This window comes from Larus michahellis, chromosome 1 (assembly GCF_964199755.1).
Source record: "Larus michahellis chromosome 1, bLarMic1.1, whole genome shotgun sequence".
NCBI lineage: Eukaryota > Metazoa > Chordata > Aves > Charadriiformes > Laridae > Larus > Larus michahellis.
The window spans coordinates 53,452,311-53,475,337 of NC_133896.1; the positions used below are offsets into that span (position 1 = coordinate 53,452,311).

General features: G+C 43.8%; 4 protein-coding genes across 8 annotated transcripts; 3 read left to right on the forward strand and 1 right to left on the reverse strand.

Annotated features, from left to right (window-relative positions):
• The first annotated feature begins 709 nt into the window (after nt 1-709).
• LOC141739394 (osteocalcin-like) lies at nt 710-7,665 on the forward strand. The gene is made up of 4 exons (XM_074576554.1): nt 710-1,092; nt 2,824-2,859; nt 4,850-4,919; nt 6,510-7,665. Exons 1-4 carry the CDS (start codon nt 1,026-1,028, stop codon nt 6,637-6,639), a joined length of 303 nt encoding a protein of 100 aa, XP_074432655.1. The 5' UTR covers nt 710-1,025; the 3' UTR covers nt 6,640-7,665.
• On the forward strand, nt 4,872-22,643 carry ART4 (ADP-ribosyltransferase 4 (inactive) (Dombrock blood group)). 5 transcript variants are annotated; one of them, XM_074576505.1, is made up of 7 exons: nt 9,137-10,367; nt 11,656-12,382; nt 13,176-13,457; nt 15,799-17,820; nt 18,137-18,429; nt 18,932-18,986; nt 20,804-22,643. In XM_074576505.1, the coding sequence occupies exons 1-3, from the start codon at nt 10,284-10,286 to the stop codon at nt 13,268-13,270; spliced, it is 906 nt and encodes a 301-aa protein (XP_074432606.1). In that variant the 5' UTR covers nt 9,137-10,283; the 3' UTR covers nt 13,271-13,457; nt 15,799-17,820; nt 18,137-18,429; nt 18,932-18,986; nt 20,804-22,643. The 5 variants fall into 5 exon arrangements, with proteins under 5 accessions (XP_074432632.1, XP_074432606.1, XP_074432597.1 ...); XM_074576531.1 differs by lacking the exons at nt 9,137-10,367; nt 15,799-17,820 and adding an exon at nt 4,872-4,941 and having other exon boundaries at nt 20,759-22,643; XM_074576496.1 differs by lacking the exon at nt 15,799-17,820 and having other exon boundaries at nt 20,759-22,643.
• Nucleotides 15,224-18,116, reverse strand: C1H12orf60 (chromosome 1 C12orf60 homolog). Its single transcript, XM_074572527.1, has 2 exons — nt 18,080-18,116; nt 15,224-16,041 (listed from the first exon to the last, which is right to left on the reverse strand). The coding sequence occupies exons 1-2, from the start codon at nt 18,114-18,116 to the stop codon at nt 15,224-15,226; spliced, it is 855 nt and encodes a 284-aa protein (XP_074428628.1).
• Nucleotides 20,776-22,643, forward strand: SMCO3 (single-pass membrane protein with coiled-coil domains 3). The gene has a single exon (XM_074576542.1). It carries the CDS (start codon nt 20,776-20,778, stop codon nt 21,451-21,453), a length of 678 nt encoding a protein of 225 aa, XP_074432643.1. The 3' UTR covers nt 21,454-22,643.
• Nucleotides 22,644-23,027: the final 384 nt, after the last annotated feature.

Genomic DNA, 23,027 nt, shown 5'->3' on the forward strand with positions numbered 1-23,027 from the left:
TGAAATTTCTCTAAGATAAGAGGCAATGTTTCTAGGGATTGGCACAATCCCTAATGGCTCTGACTGCCCTTGGGAGCCTTTTAGGCTTTAATTCTGTAACCCTTGGATGTTTCCCCTCCATGTGGGTCTGAGGAGGACTGGATGTGAGGTGCAGGAAAATGTGATCCATGTGCTGTGTTTGGGACATGGCTTTGGGAACTTGGCTGGTGGGTTTGGGCTGTGTGGGGTTATTGGCAGATAGGCTGTAGAAGAGCCCATGCAGGGCTCTTGACATACCAAGCAACCACAGCTACTCAAGTCCTGAAGAATAAAACACTTCTGGAGTTTTAAGGTTTATTTGATTTTTAGGCAAGACAAGCCAAACGAATAGCCTCCATACTAGGAAGATTTCCAGGAAGAAAAAAAGAAAGACCCTCCCCCAAATTAGCTACCAAAGATCCCAACAATATAGAAATCTCAGCTCTCCAAAGTGTTTTGATGAAACTGTCTGAAGCAAAAATCTACTGTGTGTTTCCCCTATGCAAACTGTTTCATGGGTTTCATTACCTTCAGGGGAATGGGTCAGGGTGGGGTGGGGGAAAAGTATCACCAATGGGTTCAGTCTCATTTGATTTTCCACACGAGAGAGTCACTTCACACAAAAAGAGCTGCTCTACTTCAGGGTATGCTGGTCTCTCCCCTGGCTTTCTGGCAAGAAGCTGAATGACTTTCATGTTTATAATAAAACTGATTTTTTTTTTATCCAGTTGTTTTTCTTCAACAGTCCCATTCAAAACCTCAGATAAAATCTTCTGGAAATGCCACGAGCCCTGAGATGGATGTCAAAATGGTTGCCAGGACCTGATATCTCCTGGCCCAAAGGAGGGGCTTTGTTTTGGAGCTCAGACACAGGAACACAAGCCAGAGCCCCGGTCTCTCCAGGCCACCACAGGATATAAACTGCTGCCCGAAAGCAAACTCCGGAGAACTTCAGTAACCTCCAGGAAAGCTCTGAGGTTAGGGAGGCTATCGCAGCCAAAGAAGACATGCGGAGTCTGCTGGCACTGCTGATTGTGACTCTGGCCCTGGCAACGCTCTGCTATTGTGAGAAAGGTAAGGAAATGTCTTCCCAAAAAGGCTCCCGGGAATGCTGCTCAGCCCTGCAGCTTGCCATCAGCCTCCTTTCGGTGTGGGAGAGACGCACAGCTTCAGGGGGAGGAGGTGCATCGCCGGTCATTGCACAACTTCAGATCTCTATCGGCTAGAGAGAGTCATGGGTGAGAGAGGGCTTGGGGAATGAGAGCCTCATCTCTTGCATTTAGCATTTAGGTGAACTGGCAAAGGTATGCTGGATGCTCACTTTTGAGTAAGAGGGTTGAGCTGCAGGCAGAGTTGTGTTGACCACAGGGAGAGGGTTTTTGTGCCTCTCAGCCACGGAATGCTGTAGGATCACAGAGATAAGCACTGAGTCAAGCCTACACCTGCTGAGAAATGTGGGATGTGGAGAATTTCTGAAGGGAAAACAACTCCTAGCAATGGTTAAAAAAACACGGAGTTGTCCCATTGAAATAAGAGCACATCCCATTTGGAGGTGATTTATCCACAGTGACTTCATAAACAAGAGACAGTAATGCAGTGGCAGCTCTTAGTTGATCGAGAGGGAAGGGGAGGAAGATCAGAAGAGCAAGTGTTTTCCCTTTACAGCAGGGAAAGAGAAGCCGAGCAGGAGAGGGCCCTGTCTTTTCTTGTATTATCCCATTCAGAGTTAAATTTCATTCAGTCCTTGGCATCAGATATGTCATGATTCAATATTGGCAAATATATTTTGTTGGATCTGTTAGCCTCTCTCTCACTTTTTCACTCTTGAGTAGATATTTGCTTTTTTTTTAAATCATTATTATTATTCCAGATTGCTTAACGGTCTTGGAGTAACTTCTAATTTATTTATTTTTTAAATGCAAGGAATGTATACATAGCTTAAAAATAGAACTACACATAACCCTTTTCACAAAAAGTTTTTGTTTAAGCAGAGTTGTTGGTTTTTTTTGGTCTCTAGAGTCCTCTTTTCTGCCCATAAATACACTTATGCCAAATACATGGTGACTTGGGTGGAACTGACACTGTTGAAAAAAAATATGGTGAAATATTGGAAGAAAAAAATTGTGAAATAGGGCAGTGAGGGAGAGCAAAAATGAGGAGACTTACCATTTCGCTTAGAGGATGCTTTCCTTGCGTGTTTGCAGGGAGCATTAAGGATTAAGATTAGGACTGAATAGAGAAATATAGTGTGTAAATTCCTTTTGGGAGGGCTGGTGAGCCAGGTACCTCAACTATGAGACACAAAGCTGTGAGGGTAGAGTTGTTACTAATTTTTGGCCCTAGTTCCCTTCCCTATCAATAGTTTGTGATTTCTCCCTAGAATTAAGGAAACATCTCTTTCCAAAGATAGAGGAGATGTTCAGATATCTTCAGGTTCTCTCCAAATGTGGGGTTTTGCTCAAATGGTCCTCTGGCTCTAGCTCTTCCTGCTCTTAGCAAGGGTGGGGAGGGAGAAGGAGGAAGGTCTTCCTCCATCTTCCACAGTGGTTAGATGATTATTGTGTCATTTAATCTGTCTTAGAGGAAGTTGAAATTAAACAAATCCAGGCATAATGGGTGAATTTTGCTGTGATGAAGAAGTCTATCCCTAAATGGTGGGTGTTAATAAGACCCTTTTTTGGGAGGAACCGACTTTCTGGGAAAGCCGGGGAGCTGGATTCACCCAGTAGGCAGAGGGATTCAGCCAGAGTGGAGCAGATGAAGACGACTCACAAGCAAACTCCTCTCTGTCTGTCTGTCTTCCAGATCCCAAAGACCCCCCAGGATCTCCCAATGCTGCCAGTGAGTACATCGTTGTGACCGATGCTCAGCTCCATTCTCCTGCATCTACTTCCTTTCTTCCCTTTGATAGGTCCAAGGGATGAACAAGAACCATGTCGAGTCCCTCTTGCTGCTCCCTTTTTGCTCCCTCAGCACTGCAGTCCCTGAGGTGCAGGAACACCTGCAGCAAACAGAGGGGCTGCCTTTCACAGCCATGGGAGCAGGAGACAACAGGGAGGTCGGCCTCCCTGCACTGGCCTGCATCTCCACAACCCTTGAGCAGCCCCCAGGCAAGACGTGGGTCCTGCAGGTTGTTAGCAGCTGGATGCATCTGCCTTCTGTGAAACAGGGTGATGTGAGTGGAGCAACACAGCCAGTCTCCCGTCTTCTCTGAGCTGGCCTCAGAGACCTATCCAAAGTGACTGCTGCAACCCCAGGCTGTTGAGAGAGCAGAACCTGCCCCAGGGCCTCCAGGCACTGGTCTTTTGATCTGCTGTGTAGCCAGTCTGATGTGCAGGATCACAGAGCAGAAAGGTTTGGTGCCACACAGCAACAAGCTGTGACATCCCTGCCAAATCCCACAACCTGGAGAGCTTGAAAGCAAGCACCTTCCTTGGCTGCTCCTGGGGGCTGCAGTTGCTCCTTTGTTGGGTCAGCTGGGACACAGGGATTTGCACACCTTGGGATGTCCACACCTTTTGCAGCAAGCTGATTCTGGCAGAAAATCTGTATGGAAAATCCCCCTCGTTTTTCCCTGTCTCTCCTTTCTCACACCTTAAAGAATAACATTGCTGCTGGGGAGCACGAAAGCTGGTATTTCTCCAGTGAGCCAATGCAAATAGATTGGGAAAGAGAAAAAAAAAAAAAAAAAAAAAAGCAGAGTGTTCAGGGAAAGGTGGTGATTTCTGACAGCTCATTAATTGGCAGTTTCTGAGCAGTCAGTGTTTTGATCCAGACTAAATCCCAGCTTGCTAGAGAGGGGGCATCTCTCACCTGCCAAACAGAAACATGGTCAAGCACCCCATGGTGATGAGGAAAGGGCACGAATGCCACCGTCTCCTCACACACAGAGGTCTTAGAAACTGTGTTCCCCCAGTGACAGTTTGTCAGTTTCTCTGCTGAAACACGTATTGGTGTGCAGCTCCCTGTGTTGCTGGTGTGCTGGCATCCATGCACACCTCTGCTGATGCTCCCATGGAGCAAGGCTGTGCTGTGCTGAGCACTGACTGGGACTGGGGGGCAAAGGGGCTCTACCTGCTCTTTGTGGGATGCTCCACAGCACCCCCGTGTTTGCACAACCACAAGCGCAAGGGAACAAATAAGCAACTGTGTTGACACGGTGTGTTAGCGGAGACCAGCGGCTACTTGCTGTCATGGCAGAAAGACCCCTCATGTTCTCTAGGTGGCTGAACACCAGGATCTTTGCACCTCCTGGGTGCATTTCTCCCTGAGTGCTGTTTACTCTCATTATTTTATACCCTTCATCTTTCATGGAACTCTGCACATGTGAGCATTGGTATTTCCATGTGCCACCTGTTGCTCATGGTGCATTACAGGCATTTTTAAGGCCTGGTGGTTGGTATCTCACATCACACAGTCTGAGTCAAAATATAGAAAGGAAGCTAAGACTCTGAAGTTAAGCAGGCTAGGGAGAGAAGGTGCCATTCCCTTCATCACTCCCTTAATTTTCTCCTTATTCATATTTTATGCAATCATGACTTTGCCTTCTGCACATTTGCTGTGGACTCAGATCACGCTGTGTGATAAGGAAGTTGAGTTAATGACAGAAATGTAGATTGCTCCATGTAGATGTGCAGGTTGGAGTGAGGAGGGAGTCCAGCTGTTGGGCTTTGAGTGGAGAGCAGGGTGGGGAGAGATGAGTGGGCAATTGGGATGGTTCGTGGCAGTCTTGTGAAAAGAGTAGACTGTCCATTTGCAGAGGTTAGACTAGTCTCTGTTTTTCATAGACCATGGCACTGCATCTTTAACCTGCTGTGTTCTCTTTTGGTAGGCATCAAGATTACAAAGGAAGTTGCCAATGCCTTTGTGAAGAGGCAGAAGAGGTCCACCCTGTATGAACGGTAACAACTCATGATTCAGGCTGTGAGCTGGACTCTGGACCTGTTCTGAAGAGTGGGTGGGAAGGCAACAGGACATGACAAGGCATTAATTTGTTGTACATCTATGTTATAGCCTTCATGTGTTGAAGCAAAAAGGTTACAGGAGATACTTATTGATAGATAATGGTTCTTTTTTCATAGATACCCTTTTGAGAGCTCATAGCTGGACTCTGATATTCCTCCCAGGGAGCGAGACAGTACAAGCTGTCCAGGCTAGCCATTGGGACAGCAGGATATAAGTTAGAAGCTGCGCTAATCTGCAGAGTCATCAAAGATGGTTTCCAGGATAATGAGCATCACAGAGCCTTGGTCATTGCCTCTGTCTCCCTACAAAGGAGGCACAGCTCTGTTGCAGGGGTGAGGCTAGATCAGAATAGCTGTTCTGTCTGAAGCTATAGATCCTACATACCTTTGTGCAGAAATCCTAAGCACAAAGAATTGGAGAAATCCTAGATATAAACATTTGGAGAAATTTGAGGTCATGCAAGAATGTTCTTCATGAATTTCCTGGAGGTGGTTGCTAAGCCACTGTCCCACGTAGGCCTGTGCAAAAAGAATTTTTATTCAATCCATCTTTGGTCTGGGAGGACAATGTTGTTTTTAGGTAACAGAGGATCGGGAGGCCCCATCTGTACAGGAGAGGAGCAGAGTATGGTAGCAGAGGAACTGGCTGATGTTGAAACCTGCAGTGATTAAAAACAAGATGAAAATCAGTAGCAGCATCTCTATTGTCTGTACTGACCAACCCCTTACAGGTGGGGCATCGTTAAAGTAGCATCTACTATAAGCATTAATCAAGAAGGACTGCAGTAGACAGACAGCCTGGCGTATTATTTGATCATGAGGTAAAGTTAGTCCGGAAATATGGATGAAACAAATGGAATTCAAGGGCACTGCAGGGATTTCCAATACAGGAATAAAATAACAATTAATGAGATACTGGTGGGACTCCTGCAGCGGTGTGTACAGTCTTCAGGAAAAATTAACCAAACCTAGAAGAGGAGCTGAGAAGGCCATCCAGAGTGTATAGCTGAGACCAGAAGATTTGGGCTTGCTTAGCCTGGCAAAACAAAAGCTGAGTGGGGATAGTATTGCTGCCAATGAGAGAAGTGAGGATGATGAGAAGAAAGTGTTTAAGCTAAAGGAAACTAGTGGCTAGGGGGAAGGTGAGCAGAAACCGGGTGCAAATAAGGGTAAGCAGAAATAATAAAATAAAGATATAAAAAAATAAATAATATTAACAACAACAACAAAAAGATTCCTGGGTAGCTGGGAAATAGGATTGGGGACAAAAAAACCCCAGCTGCTTCTGTGGTCTCCTTTGCTTATAGAATCTCAAGAGCAATTGCTTCATATTGGGCTCAATTCCAACTTTTCCCATTACTCAAGTAGTCCATCCCCGTGACAATAGATGTTTAACTCTCCATGAGAAGTCCCCTGTTGTCACACCCAGGGGAAGCACTCTTCTCATGCCAGTGTCTGGGGTGTGAAACCTCTCCAGCCACATCAACTGAATCTGCAGAATGGCATCTCTCTCTCTGTCTACTCCAGGTACTTTGAGTATTACAAAAGCCCAATGGAGCAGATGCATGAGCGTTGTGAAAACTACCCGCCCTGTGACTATCTTTCTGACCAAATAGGATTTTCCATGGCCTACAACCATTTCTTCGGGAGATACTAAGGATGGGATGGTGACTTCGCTCATTTTGCTTGGGACCATTCTGAACCCCACAGGAGAAAGAAGATTGCGGGTGGGAAGGAGGGGAAAAAACCATCTAGACTTCAGTAGTCTCCCTAACCAGCTAGAACAACAAGGCAATAATTATCCCACTTGTTTAGCTTTCATTAGCTTTCTTCCTTTCATCAAAAATGTTTCTCTTCAGTTGTCTTCTGTGGTATTTTGAGCTTCACCAGAAATGATTGAGAAGACCTCCTTCTATTTGAATGCTCATGATGCAGCAGGTGAAAAAGCTGATTCCTCTCAAGAAAATCAATGTACGCCTTAGAAACATAGCAAGACTTTTTGTCCGCTTCTACAAAATGCAGGAGGGTTGTAGGAGAATGTCACAATGATGTAAATGTGATGGATCTGATCCTGAGGTACTCACTGGGAAGAAGGTGGAACAGCTACCTCCTGGTACAATGAGCGGGAAAGTTCAATATTTTCAGGTGGAATAATCACTATAAACATGTGCCAATGTGGGATCATTTTGTTAGGTTAGAAGTGTGGAAATACTACCATATAGACAGAAATCTAGTTCCGGTACACTCTTCTGATTATTCTGTCACAAAATTTCCCTGTATATCAATAACAGATAAATACCTAAAGGTGTTTTTGAGGAGTCCTTTCAGATGAGCTCTTCCGTTTGTATGGTGCATTCACTGACTGTCTGTAAACAGCAACTTGGAAATTTCTTATTGTCTTTGTTACAATTGGTTTCTGGTGAAACTGAATATACCCAAGAAGAACAAAAAATAACCTGTTCCTCTCTAATGCTTTAGCACTTATGCTTGAAACTAGAAGTGTCTAAACAGCTCCAAAAAAAAGCAAGCAAACAAAAAGAAAGCGATAAACTTTATGAAATAAACAAAAAGAACATCAGTTCAAGAATGGATTCAAGTTGGGTCAGCATTTGGTTTATTCAAGGCAGCTTGTATCTCTCTGGTATAAATACACATAAAATACATATGTGCGCATTTATATACATATCCTCTTTCTAGTGCACTATTTAATTCTATCTCCCTGTATGAATATTATAGCCTAGCAACTTTCTGCACAGCCTCCCTTGATGTGCTGTGTCAGCTTTCCTTCCCTGAGAGGTAGATGGCAGATCCCATTTCCAAGGTCAGGGAGTGCTGAGCCTCAGGAGACTGAGAAAGACTGAATCTCTCTGGCTGTGTGTGAGCTGGTGCAGCCATCCCCAGCTGCTGACTGCAATAAATACTGCTTACATAAAGCAGGTTGGTGTGCTGCTTCTCTCTGTTCCTCTGCACACCTTTATCTGCAGTTAAAGACATGCCTGGAAGGTAAAGCCTGCTCCTGTGAACCCTGAGGAGCAGGATCCAGGTTCATGAGATTTCTTTCTCCCCTCCTGTGCCCCAGTGTGAACCAGAGGTGACTACATTGAAATTCAGGTCATGATCCCAGTACACAGTGACAGTGAGGGAGAGGAGGGCCAGGCTTTTCCTGATTCACCATCTACTGAATTCAGCATTTCTCGAAAAGACCTTGCCCTGAAGTAAGGACGTGGGATAAGTCCACAGGGATGGCCACCAGCGTGAGCATGAGCATCTCTTGTTTGGCAAACTGCTGTGACTTGCACCGGCTATGCTGACCTTGGCCAAGAAGTTAATAAGTTAATAATAAGCAGTTAATAAGTACCTCTGCTTGTCTTGGTCAAACACCTGGGACTAGTTCCCTTATTGGCATGAACTGATGGGGCTTCACTGCTCATAACGGAACTCTCCTCTGAACACCATCTAGTAAAAATGACAAAGTGCTCATTGAAAGGAATGAAAATTTTGCCAGGAAAAATACTAGAAAGATTAGGGAAATCCTAGTATCTGCTGTACTAACAAGTTAGGGGTTTTGCTGTTGTATGGTTTTATTTGCTAAACAAGAAAGTCAAGCTTCCTGTCTATATTTGCATGTTTCTGTATATATTCCCTTTCAGTAAATATTTTTTTCTGGGAAGTTGCACACAAAGGCCTTGATCATGTCATCTACCCTGCGTCGACAGATCTTTATATGAGCTGAAGTCATTATGGCCTTTGAGGATCTGAGTGCACAAATGAGATTACAAATTTACTGCTGGACTGGGGAAGCTCGATTTTCACCTGATCGATGCAGATTTAAGTACCATTATGAATCCTCTGCTGCCATCTTATGGACATTATTTTTACCGCCATGCGATAAATACATCGCTTTAGAAGTGTTTGAAAATGCATATTCAGTGGGCTTTCTTCCTCATTCACCTCATATTGCAACATATGCTAAGAAGCCTGAAGGGAAAAATAGGGACATAATCTGCAACTGGATTATATACAGGTGAATTGACATTCTAGTGGGGCTGTTTATCTTGGTTTTCAAGTTCCTGATGGAGCCTGACACACTTTAGCTCCCTTTTATCTCTACATGAATAAAAGAGGAGATGCCTTTGAATAAATTCACAACCTCTTCTCTGGACTCACTTTTAGCAGTCAAAATAAAGCCCAAGATGACAGAGCAATTCCAAGAAGGAGAAGCAGATGGGCTGCATTTATCAGTTTGCATCATCCTTCACGTCATCATCTCCTATCACCAGTGGCTGCAGATACTGTCAGCAGCATCAGCTGGTAAAGTGTTATAGACCACTTTGAAGGGAACCCAGTGTGAGACCTTTATGTCATCTCTCACCCTGTTTCAGCAATATTCAGCAAATGCTTTCTGTCCACAGAATCCCCGCAGCTGCAACAAACGTCCCTTTTCCCAGGGAATCTGGGACTGCAAATCCCGTGACTGCAAGTGTCCCCCTCCCCCAGCCTATCACTAACAGGCAATGGAAAATGGACTTCACTTCTCTGTGGTCTGACACCTCCTCTTGGCTGTTTTTCCATGCAGAAGGGTTATCAGAGGCCATGGGGGCTCCGCAGGGGAGTAACTCACTGCCCTTTATTGGGAAGGGTGACTGGAAAGCAGCTTCTAGAGACGGGTTAGTCTCAGTATAGAATCTTTATTTACACACTCATTCCGAGTGTTTTTAATGGAAATGGTCAACAAGGTGCCACTCTGCAGTGGTGTACGGGTAGAACTGGCAGCACTTTATTAGAAACCAGGGGAAGCTAAGGAGGAGAGGGACAGCTACGTTATCTTTGCTTCCAGATGGGATCCCAACCTACCCTGCATTTCTGTGTTGGCTTTATCAGAGCTCTGCACTTCTTTAAAAGGGCTTTTTAAGGTCTGATCAAGGAGTGCTCTTCACCTCATTCTGACATATCACTCCTCTGGAGAGAACAGCCTTAGACTTCTCCAAGCTGGAGTTTTCTTCCTTTTTGCAAGAACAAGAACACCAGGTACCTTGGAAATAAGAGAATTACCAAGGCAAAGAACATCCACACCAGCTGGAGTTCGTGCAACCAGATCCTTCCTTATGGATTATGGGCACACTTCTACCAGTAAATTGTCTGTTTGGTTTGATTAATGACTTCTGAATTGCTGTAGAGTATGGTGACTCTTTGGTTGAAGAATCGCCACCAAAACCTGAGTGCAAATTATGAACTGCAGAATTTCCCAGTTCAAGAAAAAAAGGGAAAGGAGCAGATGTAAACAACCTCTACTTGAGCTCAATGTTCTCTACAGTGTCTTGGGTGGACTCTAGGATGCCAGTGCTGCTGGCCAGCCTTCTGTTGCTGATCTCCTTGCAAAGGCTGGTAAGAGGGGAGAAGCATTGTTCTTTATTTGAAATGGTGAAATTGCTCATTCCACTGAAAGAACCCCTTTATTTTTTTCATTTGAAACCTGTTCTTTAAGGAGCTTTGGATTCATCTTAAACTCTTCTGCTTTCAATTGCTCTGTTCCATTTCTTACCTGTCCTAATTCCTTTTAACTACTTGGTTGGAAATTTCCTTCCTTTGGAGACAGATGGTTTCCCAGGTTGTGTTTGTGAGTTGATCTCATGTTCCTCTCCTTTTCCAGTCTGTCTCAGCTGAGGCTCTGACAAAAGCAGTGTGTTGTTGGATGGGACAGTGACAATATTGCTCTATTCCTTGTGACTGCCTTTTAGCTTTCTGTTAAAGCAATTACTGTATCATGGAGAAATAAACTTTATGGGCCAATATAACTTCAGAGGCTAAGAAAGGTACCGATTTGGTTATGTGTCCAGGATGAATAGTAGAGATGAAGTGAATATGTACTTGTAGAGCTCAACTAACTGTCAACTGACTACAGTACTTGACTAGTCTCCTAGGAGACCAAAAAGCAAAAAGAACAATGTCATAACTCAAACCATTTCTTACGTCTTATCACATAAGTTTTTTACTCATTAGAAATGGTAAAAGCAGGCAATTAGTGTGCCATTTCATAGTCAGGATATATTAGAGGTTATTTTCCTGTTACAGCATCCAGCTGTGTAAATCCTTACTCATGTGTTTAATGTTTATTTGCATGACAGGTCCAGCTGGCCTCACTGAAACAAGCTGGATGAATAAAAGTTTTTGCACAGTGCTACTATATTGCTCTTTACTGAACATCATGCACTAGAGCCAAAACTTGTCCAAGAGGTACTACAAGACAGGAAGAAGAAATTCACCTCTGAGATGTGTTCAGGCTGCACTGCCCCAAGCACATTGTTTTGCTTACTCCCTCTGCAAAACCACTTACTAATCATGAGCAGAATATTGAAATAAATGGACTGTGAGTCTGTCCTGCAGGCTCTACACCCTCACCCTCTGAAGAGCAAGCTCTCCTGAAGTTTTTAATGCCACTGATCCACATAAAATAACTCTGGTATCCTGGCTGGCATTTGCCTGGGGTGGAGCTTGGACAATACCCCGAGGCTGCTCAGGAGGGTCTTTTCAAAGATGCCTACCTGCTCTGCTTGCTCTGCCAATAATGAAAAAGAAGCAAGAAGAGGTAGGGAAAAAACCTGACTTGCATCCATAGAGATACACAAAAAGTTCACACTTCTGATGTTAATATTCATTTGCTTTTATGTTGCAGGCTGTGTCCCACCTCATGATGGATATGGCTCTGCATTCCTTTGACGATCAGTATCTGGGGTGCAGAGATCAGGTGATGGAAGAACTGGAGCGAGGAGACTATTTCCGAAAGGAAATAGCTGCTAACAAGGACTATTTGAGTCTCTGGAAGAAGGCTCAGGAGGCTTTTTTAAAGAGCCCGGTAGGTCTCCTGAGGGAGATGCATGAGAGCCATGCCATAGTCCTCATGGCTCACACCATGAACTCTTCCCTGCACTCTCAGCTGAACTGGGCCACATCTACAGCAGGAAGCTCTCCAGAGCACTACAGACACAACTTCAGTTTCAAATATTTTCACTTTTACCTAACGACTGCTATCCAGATAATGAAGGAATGGCAGAACAGCAAGGAGAGCGTGGGAAAACATAAGTGCTACCGGGTGCACAGGGGTGTAAAAGACATATATATCGAGGCCACAGTAGGTAGCAGGGTGCGATTTGGCCGTTTCACCTCCACCTCCCGCCTCTGGAATGAAGCCCAGAAGTTTGGGAATGAAACTTTGTTCACAGTGACCACTTGCCTGGGAGCAGCTGTGCAAGGCTTTTCTTACTACACATCTGAGAAGGAAGTCCTTATTCCTCCTTATGAGATATTCCTTGTCAAAAGCTTCTTTCGGACACAGCATGGTAACCGGCTGCATCTGCACTCTGTGGGGAACTACAGCAAGTACCGCTGCCAGCTTGTGGAAGGTATTGTACATAGCTGTTCATGCAAGGGGGGCACAGGACAGTCTGGTCTCAAGTACTCCAAGCAGCCCTCACCAGTTGCACCTACATGGGACCACACTCAAGGCCAAATCTGTAGCTTCTCCGCTGTGTTCGCCTACAAGAGCCACATGATCCAGTTTTCATATGGTTGCTGTGAAACCTGGCAGCACCCAGCATCTCACTAGAGATTAATCCATCTCATATACGGCAGGTCTCAGGGTTCTCTGCAGCCTCCATTTATCCCATCTGCCATTGCAAGGATGTCATAGGACAAAAGTGTTTGGGTCCCTAGAATTCCTGCTGCAAGGGCAGATGAGATTTGCAGGCAGCTTAAATTCAGATATTCATTCTGGTGGCTTGCAAGGTTGCTACACATCAAGCCTCAGGACAAAACTGCTGCTGCTTTAGTCATGTTCTCTCGCCTGTGGCAGAAGAGAGGAAAGGTATCCTTTGTCAAGGCACACACTGTGAGTATCCTGGCTACAGAAATAACCGTTCTGTGCTGGAAGACCTCACTGGGCCTGTTCCACAGTCCTGTCCTTCTGAGAGTCCACCACCAATACAGGACTCTTGCTTTTGCCTCTCTGAGAAAGTGTGTGAATGCAACCTTTGAGCATAAAATAGTCATTCAGGAATGAGAGTTTTTGTCCGGACCTAAGACAAAGTAGTAGGTAGACTGAAGGATGGCTCATTTGGGCAAAAGTTGTGTTAGTACGTGCAGGAAGCTTTAGGTGGCCAAAAGAGGTCTAAATGACTACTCTCATCTTTCTTTCAGCTTCAAGAAGCAAGAACAGCGGTTCCAATGCCCTCGCCTCTGTTGTTCTGCCTAGTGTACTTGGAGTTTTATTGTGCTTGGCCCACAATGACTGATTCTCCGTCTGCATCCAGATATATAAAATTGAAGAGCAGGCAAGAACGATTCATAGGAAATCAGTATCTGGAGTTCCTGTTGTTACAGACGGTTCAACCTTCCCTTTGCTTTCAGCTGCAGCTCTCCAGCTGAGATTGGACCATTCAGCCTAGTTCATGAAAACAGACGTTCCCTGGACCCATTCAGGTAGGAGGGCAGTTATCTATGGCCTTTCTGAAGAGTGGGGCAGTGACACCCTTCACCGTAGGTAGCTTTTCCCTTAGGCATTTGGGAAAGACACACGTAGACTTCGGATTCTTTACAGATCTCTCAGTATCTTCACTTTTAGTGAGAAAGACCCTGTCTGTGGGATGCAAAAGGCACCATGGTGGTAAAGTCAAGTGAGTAACTGTGCAGCCTTGCATATCTCCTTTGAGCGCAGGGTCCCAGTGGACAGCAAAGCCTGTGGTTGCAGCACAGCAGTCTTTCCGCACTGCCTGACCCCATGCACCAATGCCATAGCTATCACCTCAAGCTGACTGTCTGCCTCTCACACATGGGGGACAGAAGCGTAAAGCTGCCTTGAGACATGAATTTAGCAGCAGAGGATCCCAAGACTTCTCAGGCCTGCCTTCAGCTTTCATGTTTGACTTTAGCTTTCTTTTGAAAAACTCAGGCAGATGCTGTGCTCGTAACAGTTCTCTAGTGGCTGATGAATACATGCTGGTCATTTTACGCTGAAAAGAAGGAGAGCCTGTGAAACCCACTGCTGTCTTCATGAGTGTTGGGTGTTACATGCCTTTCTACTTTTCTGGTCTGCAATGTGTACTGCTGGAGGTTGAATCAACATCACAAATTGGAATTGGAACTTCCAATTTAGCCGCAGATTCCTCTCACTTTTATGTGTTCATTTAGCTCTTCAGGAGCCTTAGACACCCAATCCATAACAGCTATGAAGTTGTCCCATCTCCAAAAAATAACAGTGTGGAAATGATAAGAAACATTTTCTGCCTGCAATTCCCCTTTCCAGCATGCCTTACTTGCTTCTTTACCCCTGATCCCTCCCCCCCACTGGCACTAGCCCTGGGCTGAGGCTACGATCAGAGAGATTATCTCACTAGCCCAAGGACACTAGTCATGGTGATTTAACTTTGCAGTGGAGTCATCAAATAATTGAACTGAAACTCACTGACCCATTTCACAAATGACCCCAGCTTTCAGTGACTGCTGATCTTCGCAGAAAGCTGGGGTTCTGTATTCATCATCCCCTGTCTGAAATGGTAAGCCACAAGTTAGCTATCCAAAAGAGATCTGAATATGAGAGGAGCGCACAAGCTACTGATCAGCTGGTTGGTCAAAAGTAAGGACAGCCAAAAGCACCCGTGTGAACTGCTTGCCTCTCAGAGTAGCTCCATATAAGCTTGGTCCTGCCATTCCCTTGGAAATCCCGTGGCAAGGAATGCAGAACTTAAGCACACAAGAAATATTAGCATTAGAAATGTAGGCACTTAAGGAATTTGGGTGTCTTCAGGTTTTAGCAGATTAAATGGAGGAGTTTGAGGCTCAGCACCTTGTGTATCAGATTTAGATGTCTGTAATGGCAGGGCTCACCATCTAAAATCTAGTAACATGGTCTCTGAAACTGAACTGCTGCCCATGAAATCCTGAGACGTGCTTATCCAGGCAGATAAAACAGGTTTAATACAAAACTATCTTACTATTAGCTTGTTTTCTATCTATATTTCACGTTACTTTCTTGTTGCTCTTGGTTTACCAGCGATTTCAAGTATGTTGTCAGAACTTGATTTTCACCCCTAAATGCTGACAGATACTGAGCCCAGATTTCAAAAAAGAATGAAAAGATTAGAAGCAGCTGCTGCAGATAGCTTTTGTATGTGTGTTCAAACATGTTTAAACTCCTTCCTATGTGAGAATGACAGGAATCAAGATGGATTTCTGATACATCAGCACATTTATGTCTCTTTCTGCTTATCTGTTATCGCTAGGACACAGGTTTCAACCATTTTAACAAAGGTTTGGAATCCTTCACAAGGTGGCTTCAGCACGCTGAAGGCCTCCTCTAAGTAGTCAGCTGCTATTTTCTGGCTTTTCTTTATGGATCTTTGTCCTTGAAGGATAGTCTGTAGGAAAACAAGAAGTGAAGAGGAGGAGGGTGGAGAGTGAAGCCTGAACTGTTGTGATGTTCCACTCAAGGAGGAGTTGCCTTCTGTGGTACTTGGTGTCTCATATTGTTGCAGTATCTTCAAAATATCAGCATACTCCACGAGAAGTTCTGATACTTGGAGGGATAAGGCAGGTGAAGTCAATAATTGATGAAAAGCAGACTCTACTGTGTCAGGCAAATTGCCATGTTTCAACATCACTGCAATGAGTGCCCCCATGATACTTTCTGCAACCTCCTTGTAATTCTCATAAATTTCCTTTACTGCAGCAATCTTGTCCTGCAGGGAGGTGGTGGGATCAGCAATCATACCATACAAACTGTGGCTGATGCGTCCCCGTACATCTTTGTCTTTTGTTTCCACAGTGGCTTGCATCTCTTTCAAAGCACTGACTATGAGCTGCAGATTCTCTCGAATGCTGAAATGTTCTTTTACTGGCATGATGGGGAAGTTGGTGCCCAGATGCGCATTGAGGAGTCGGAATATTGTGTTGGTTGAAGAGACATAGATGTACACTAAGTCATGCAAATTCTGGCAGGCCCCGATTAGCCTTTCTTTATCACTCTTCATACCAAGGCGGGCTAACATTTCTCGAGTGAGGTCTGACTCTGAAAAGCAAACAGAAGAAATCCAGAAGACACAGGGGAATAAAAACGGATATATTTGCATCTAGAATGTTACACTTCTGAAACCAGCATTGCAAATTGACAACCCAGCCTCCCCCAAGACACTACAGTTAGAAGAAAACACAGAAAAAGCTCTTTATCAGCCTTTGCAGGGGTCTTGCCAAGCAGGCCAGCAAAATACGGTGTAAACAGCTGCAAGTATCGTTACTCTTATGGCTGCAGGAAGTATGACTCTGACCTTCAGCATGAAATCTCAAAAGCAATGGAAGTGGCTCTAAGTGAATTATTCTTACCTTTTGATGTTTATTGGTAAATTTACATGAGTCCTAGCAAACAATCTACTTTACATCATCCTTAGAATTATAATCTTTCAGTTTGTATATACTGTGGGTCTAGACAGAATTAAACTCCTATGCTGGGGAGGGAGGAATAGACATAGTAAAGTCAAATGCATCAGACGTCTGCATTGAAGAGACAAAGCAACTGAAGACTGAGTAATGCAATGTTTTGTCAGGCTACAGTTTCCTGTGGAATGACCCATATCTGTCAGTTCATAGAGTGACTAGGTGTTGCAAGCATCCCTTGATAGGTGGAAGCACAAAACTTTCTCCTTGCTTGGGCTCCTGTCTTGCTTACATTTGGACTACTAAGGAAGTTACGTCCTTCCGCTTGCACCTGAGAGGTCTCCCAAGGCCAACTGCAGGTACAATCCTGGGACAGCACATGGTTGAGGGACCGCTCCTGATGTTGCCTTTGCTTCTGCCAGAGCCCTGGAAAGCCAGACTGGTTGCAGCAGACATGTTTCATCAGCTATTGCTGTGGTTAGATGTGTCCAAGCAGTTGCAACTTCCCAGCCCACTGCATACTTCTCTCTCATTTTCAGCTCAGCCCTCTGCCTCTTCCTCCTTTCCCTTCCCATGACAAAAGTGATCTGAAATTGTGTGAAATGGCAAAATTGATTTTAGTCTCCGCTGCTGTTCAGCCAGAGCTGTCTCTGAGGCTCACACCAATTCTTCCACTCTCATGGCATCAGAGGGGAGGACCTGGGAAGCTGCAACAAAGGAGGATGACAGACACTCCAGATGAAGTCCTTTCCTCAAACTTAATAGGTCTGAAACAATAGCTGTTAATCTTCCCTAAAGGCCTGGAGTAAAACAGGAACAAAACTGCTTGCTTGTTGTTTAAATGATTTTCTGCCATGTTCCAAACAATAGAGTAGGGACTCCAGAGGAGAAGAATTTGCATCCACTGTAAACCTTGAAGACCTGAAATCAGTTTTCAGCCTACAGAATGTGACAAAGAGGCAGTTGCCAGTCTAATTAATTCAGTTCAGTCCAATATTGGAAGAAGTATTTCAGGACTACATGGCATTCTCAGTTAATAACAGGAGTCACAATCAATTGACCATTGCAGAAATGTAATAGTTAAATCATTAGTGTTCTCTCTCTCAGCTCATCTTCTCATGCCTACAGCTCTGAAGACAAGGGGAGCTTGGCACTCTGGCTCTGGATTGAACATAATATCTCAGCTTTGGGGGGAAAACAAGCTGTCAGTTGCAGAGTACTCATTTTATGCTTGATCTTTGAGTTTCATCTGAGAAGTCAACCACTCTTTACTAGGGAGGCAGCATTCATGACCAGAGCCTAGTGGGCAGCAGCCCATTTTCTAAGGATCAGAGCATGGAAGATGTCTAGCTTGGATGAATGCAGAAGTGCAAGCCTGTCTTGGTGGGACCGAAAAAACCTGTTTTCACTGTCTGTGGTATCTATTTTTCTATTTGTGTGGGATTGTTCAACTTTTCATCCATAATTCGCAGGTGTACAAAACCAGTCATGGCTACAATTCATTATTTCAAGGAATAGCTGCAAGCACTAGTGGTTTTTGGTTATAAACAATAGAAATTTATAAATCCCAGTACAAAACCTAATCCTGTATCTGTACAAACGAAAAGCAGTGTCCTACATGTTTCATGTTCTGAGAACAGCAAGTAATATTCCCTTTCAGCCATGGCTGTACGTACCTGTGATTGTATCTTTGTCACAGGCAGAGGGTTTCATGCTGTGCGTATTCTCTCCAGGAACAGAAGGCCTTTGGAGGACCTAACAAATGGGAACTAGCATGAAATAAACTGAAATGTGTTAAAATTGGAGGGAAGGAGAAAGGAGGAAGAAAATAAAAGGAATCTGGGTAAACATCACACAATAGAATTAATGACAAGCAGTCAGGCCACAGGACCCAGCTGAAGCCCAGCCTCTGGATCCCTAACTCATCACATGCTGCTGGAAACCACCAGAGGAACAAAGGGAAAGAGGATGGAGTCACTGTCCCGTACACATTCAGCTGATTGCAGGAGCACTCCGACAAAATCAGGTAGGTAGTCTAAATGTTTAATTAGAAAAGCTCATGGAGAAAATCTTCCCTGGAGAAATAGTCAGAAATATGGAAATATATGTGGCCTGCCTAACTCTAGGAAGCAACTGTAAAAACTAGCAAAAGTATTAATGTGGAGAGTACGAGGTAATTTTAGCATTAAGAGACAAAATCTAGAGCAGTTATTGGAAGCTGAAATAATCATGCTTAAAGAATAGATGCTAAAAGTCTCCTCCACACCTGTCTAGTATGCAAAATGTTTGTTTAAGTGCTATTCCTCTTACAACATTTTGTCCTCTCAGTTTCTACAAATAAGGAAAAACAAATGACCTTTCAACAAAACATCACTGAACTGGAAAGGTTCTAATATCACACTGAGTCAGAGAGCAAGCCAGCAGCTTCCCTGAGGCAGGACTGATATGAATTCATACCTTGTATTGACATGCTTCATGTTTCCTGAAAATCCCAAACCTTTACTGTATATGTACTTTGCTCCCTCCAGCTTGAAGAAAAAGAAAGATGTGTTAAAGAGTTTATTCTCTTGACAGAGCTACAAGGTAAGTGGCTGGAAGAAATGTACAGTACTGTGCAATAATATTGGGGAAAAAAAAATCTCTTCAGACTGGCTGGTATTTCAACACTGAGACTAAAAGTTGGCTAAGGGACTGTTGAAATCATTCTGTTTTTCTACAGCGATGTTATGGGGGAGGGTGTGTTGAGTAAAATACAGCTGGGTCAGTGTCAGATGATTTGCAGTTAGCAGATAATGCAAGAATTACAAAGGACCAAAACAGCACAAAGATATCATTTAAGAAGAAAAATCTAGCTAGTCTCCTACACAAAACTATTTGTAGCTATAACTGATATGTAGGCACCCACAGCAAGAAGTTGTTTATCTTGGAAAAAATGCGAAGCACTGCATAAAAGTGGCCCAGATTTGCAATAAGAGGGCCAAGAACACCAAAGTACCAACAAAGAAATGAGTCATCCTACTCATTCATAGTTTGCCCCTGCTGCAAAGACAGACACGTGCATTTAAGTGAAAATCATGCTAAAGCATTTTTACTTTGCAGCTGGTGATGGGTTAAAAGGAAGCGGCACAGACTTGTTTACAGAAGCTTAGTGATGAGGAGTAACTCCATGCTCACTAGTAACTCAGTCACTTTTGGACTCTGCATATTGACAGGCAGGTGATGAAGAAAAATGCATTAAATATGTCCTTTTGCTGGCAAAGCAATAACAGCTCAGAGGAGAATAATGACCATAAGGATTAGCCACAAGTGTTTAGAGGGGGGTAAAAAAAGAAAAGTAGTAGTTAAATTTTGTGCTCTGGTCTGTACAGCAAGAAGGGAGGGCCAGATTCTGCCCAGCCATGTCCTAGGAGCTTGGTGAGCACCTGCTGGTGCAAGCTCCACACAGGACACCCAGGGTACGGAGGGAGTGTGGCTGCACTAGCGGGGCTGTCTCTGCAAACCTGTGCATGGTGCTCCAAGGCAGTCTGCCATCACAGACATCCAGCTGGAGTAGGTGCACCTCACGATGCTTATCGTGGGGCTGTCTGCAGCTGCTTGATGTTCACGGTTAAAAAAAACAATGGGTAATTGATTACAGCATTAGGGAGGCGAATAAACAATGAGGGAACAGGGGCTAAATATCAGCAAAGGAAACACAGAGGGAGATGTGTGTAAGGTGACATAGGTTAGGATGGGTTTATTATAGATAATTTTACTATTCTCTATGAATTCCCAAGCGTGAGTTTATTAGACTAAGCATGAAGTGCTTATATAGTCACATTTTCTCTTGAATGTGAGGAGAAATAAGCTACACTGGCACAAAACACCGTTATGGAGGTACAGACCCTGCCCAATCCACCAGTCATCATAGTTGTTTAAAAATCCCATGCCACTAACTGAAAAAAATAGGCTGATACAAAAGTGTGTCTAGAAAATGCCTTTCATTTCCACAGCTTATTTTAGATTTTCCTGATTAATTGTTCTGTCTTTTAGTGAACTAGTTCAGCTTCTACCATATTCAGTTTCCAAGGTGAAGAATGACCTATGTTCATTTTACCAATGTGCTAATGACATATTTTTTAGCTATTTTTGTTGCTCTGAGCACGTCCAATGTCTCATGAGGTCCTTTTCTAATAATTTGGCTAAAGATCCAAAACAAGACTTAAGATTTCTGTATTTACAAGCTATGCCTTGGGATTTGACGTGCCGAGTATAAAAAGTAGCAGCGAGGCTGAGACAAAGGATGTTTCACTGCTTTTTAAGGGCTAGGGTTCTGGGTGTTGAACAGAGTAGGAGATTTCTTTTCTCTCTTAAAGTAACCCATTTCTGAAGAATGATGCTGAGCGACCTCCTGTACCCAGATAACCCCAAGAGAAGGCAAGAATTGATCCATCTGCACCAGGAATTGCTCGATTGCATGTCCACAAATTTCCGTGCAACAAATGAGCTGGCTGGAGTGCTAAATGAACACCTGGGCTGTACCATCACCCACATTCAGATGAGAGAGAGCAGCACCGTCAAGGAAAACTGTGACATTATCATTCAAGCAATGAGTGAGATTCAGCATCAGGTACAGAAGATTGATAGTGACATGAAGGAAAAGCTGGAGCCTGTGCTGTACCAGAAGCTCTATGACATCAAAGAGCCTGAGCTGGAGAAAATTGCAATAGCCCATAAAGTTTTTTCAATTGTTCTCGGAGAAGCAACCTCAACAGCTGGGATGGTAGCTATCAAACTGCTTGGCTCCAATCTTATGACTCTCACTGTGAGCAAGCTCGTCAGTCTCCTTGCGCAGATTGGGGCATCTGTTCTTGGGGGAATCAGCATCACTGTTCTCGGGCTTGGCATTGAAATGATCCTCCACGCCATCCTGGGAGCTGTGGAGAGGAATCAGCTTCTGACGGCTGTGAAAAGCTACGAGAAGCATCTGGCTGAGTTTAAAGCAGCTTCAGAAAAGTACCAGCGTGCCATACGTGAAGTGACTTCTTCAGTGAGACAGCAGGTTCAGTGAATGAAGTCAGAGTTCTCTCTCCTGCTGTGACAGCGACTGCAGCAGCTATGCCCGCAGAAACCTTTTTGATTCATTATGGTAAATGAACTACTGATGGCTTTTCTTATTAGTGGTAGCAGAGCAAGAGATGTGACGGATCCAGAAACTGGCACTGAAATATAATATAGGGAAAGGGCTTATAAGTGCTTCTGGGAGGCAACACTTCAAATACTTCGTACCTTTCCTTCAGCTGTTTTTTGGAATTTATTTTAGATAACCTTGAACTGTAATACATCCTAGTGACAATAACATTCACTGCTGGAGCAGCAGTGGTGAGAAGGTGTGATTTATCTTTTTATGTTGTTCTATATCAAAGATGACAACATCATGGGAGAAAAACAATTTCAGCAAGCCAGTCCATGTCATCATCTGGGGGGCTCATCAGGACAGCTGTGGCTGCTAAACTCTTAGTGCGGTTTAGTACTAAATCTGATAGGCTGAATTCCCTCTTCATTGAACTCCTTACAAGGACTAGCTGAAGCATATTTAACTGCGATTTCCTGTCCCATCCCTCCCTAAGGAGCCAGACAGAGATCATCTTTAAATAAACTCTAATCCCAGTAGATTAGAAGGCAAGAGAAGCATGGTCTCAGAAGCAAACACGTACAACACTGCCCCACAACTGAGAGAAACCATTTATAGTGTTCTAGGCATGAATAACCTCCTGTGCTCAGTAATGCTGCCCTCTTGCCAACCCACAGGTAAATATTTCTGTGCAGAGTCGCTGCTCTGTTGATTGAACTAGGATTATACACACATACAAGTGTCTGTAGGATTACAGCCCTATTAATGCACTAAATTTATTTTCACGTGCTTTACCCAGTCCCACCAACGTGGGACTGCCAAGAGCATGCTCAGAGTCTGCATTTCACAATGAGCTACCAAATGTCCTTATTTTTCAGATTTTAAAAACAAAGCTGGAAGCAAGAACAGGATTTACAGTCTCTTGCTCTGATTTGCTGTGGTTTGCTTTTTTTGCTTTGATCTTTGGAGAAAAAAAAAAGCTAATTTAAGAATTAATAAAAATGTACCTGAATATTGTAAGATTTCTCTTTCCTGTACTTGGTTTGGGTTTTTTTTTGGTTCTGTCTGAAAAAACAATCTTAAACCAAATCATGAAAAAAAGATTAAAATCTTCAATATAGCTGCAATATATAAATTCTTTTTAATACCCATGATAGACTAATCTAGTAGGATTGTGTATAGCTTCCTTTTTTAGTACCACCTTCTCTCATACTAAAGGCATACCCGAATTCATACTTTTAATTAATATTCAATATTAGCAATATTAGATTATTATATTAATAACTAGATCGTGCCTGTAAAGAGTTGGGTGACATTACAACAGGGAAGCTCTCCATTGGCTTCATAACCCTTCCATTCCGGGTTTTGGTTTGTTTTTTCCATACTGTTCCCACTTTTAATCATCTTTTTTTGACTCCTCTTTGCCTTTGTGTTCAAAAGCCACTAGATGGCAATGCAGCTGTCGGCTCCCAAGCAGCTCTGCCAGCCATCGCACAGAAAGCCCAGGGTTC

Excerpts from the sequence above, each read along its gene's own strand:
- SMCO3 (XM_074576542.1), top strand. The coding sequence starts at position 20,776 with ATGATGCTGAGCGACCTCCTGTACCCAGATAACCCCAAGAGAAGGCAA.
- C1H12orf60 (XM_074572527.1), bottom strand. The coding sequence starts at position 18,116 with ATGAAACCCTCTGCCTGTGACAAAGATACAATCACAG. Across the intron at positions 16,042-18,079 it reads TGACAAAGATACAATCACAG|AGTCAGACCTCACTCGAGAA; the intron begins GTACGTACAGCC and ends TTTGCTTTTCAG.
- ART4 (XM_074576505.1), top strand. The coding sequence starts at position 10,284 with ATGTTCTCTACAGTGTCTTGGGTGGACTCTAGGATGCCAGTGCTGCTG. Across the intron at positions 10,368-11,655 it reads TGATCTCCTTGCAAAGGCTG|GCTGTGTCCCACCTCATGAT; the intron begins GTAAGAGGGGAG and ends TTTATGTTGCAG. Across the intron at positions 12,383-13,175 it reads CCGCTGCCAGCTTGTGGAAG|CTTCAAGAAGCAAGAACAGC; the intron begins GTATTGTACATA and ends TCTTTCTTTCAG.
- LOC141739394 (XM_074576554.1), top strand. The coding sequence starts at position 1,026 with ATGCGGAGTCTGCTGGCACTGCTGATTGTGACTCTGGCCCTGGCAACG. Across the intron at positions 2,860-4,849 it reads AGGATCTCCCAATGCTGCCA|GCATCAAGATTACAAAGGAA; the intron begins GTGAGTACATCG and ends CTCTTTTGGTAG. Across the intron at positions 4,920-6,509 it reads AGGTCCACCCTGTATGAACG|GTACTTTGAGTATTACAAAA; the intron begins GTAACAACTCAT and ends TGTCTACTCCAG.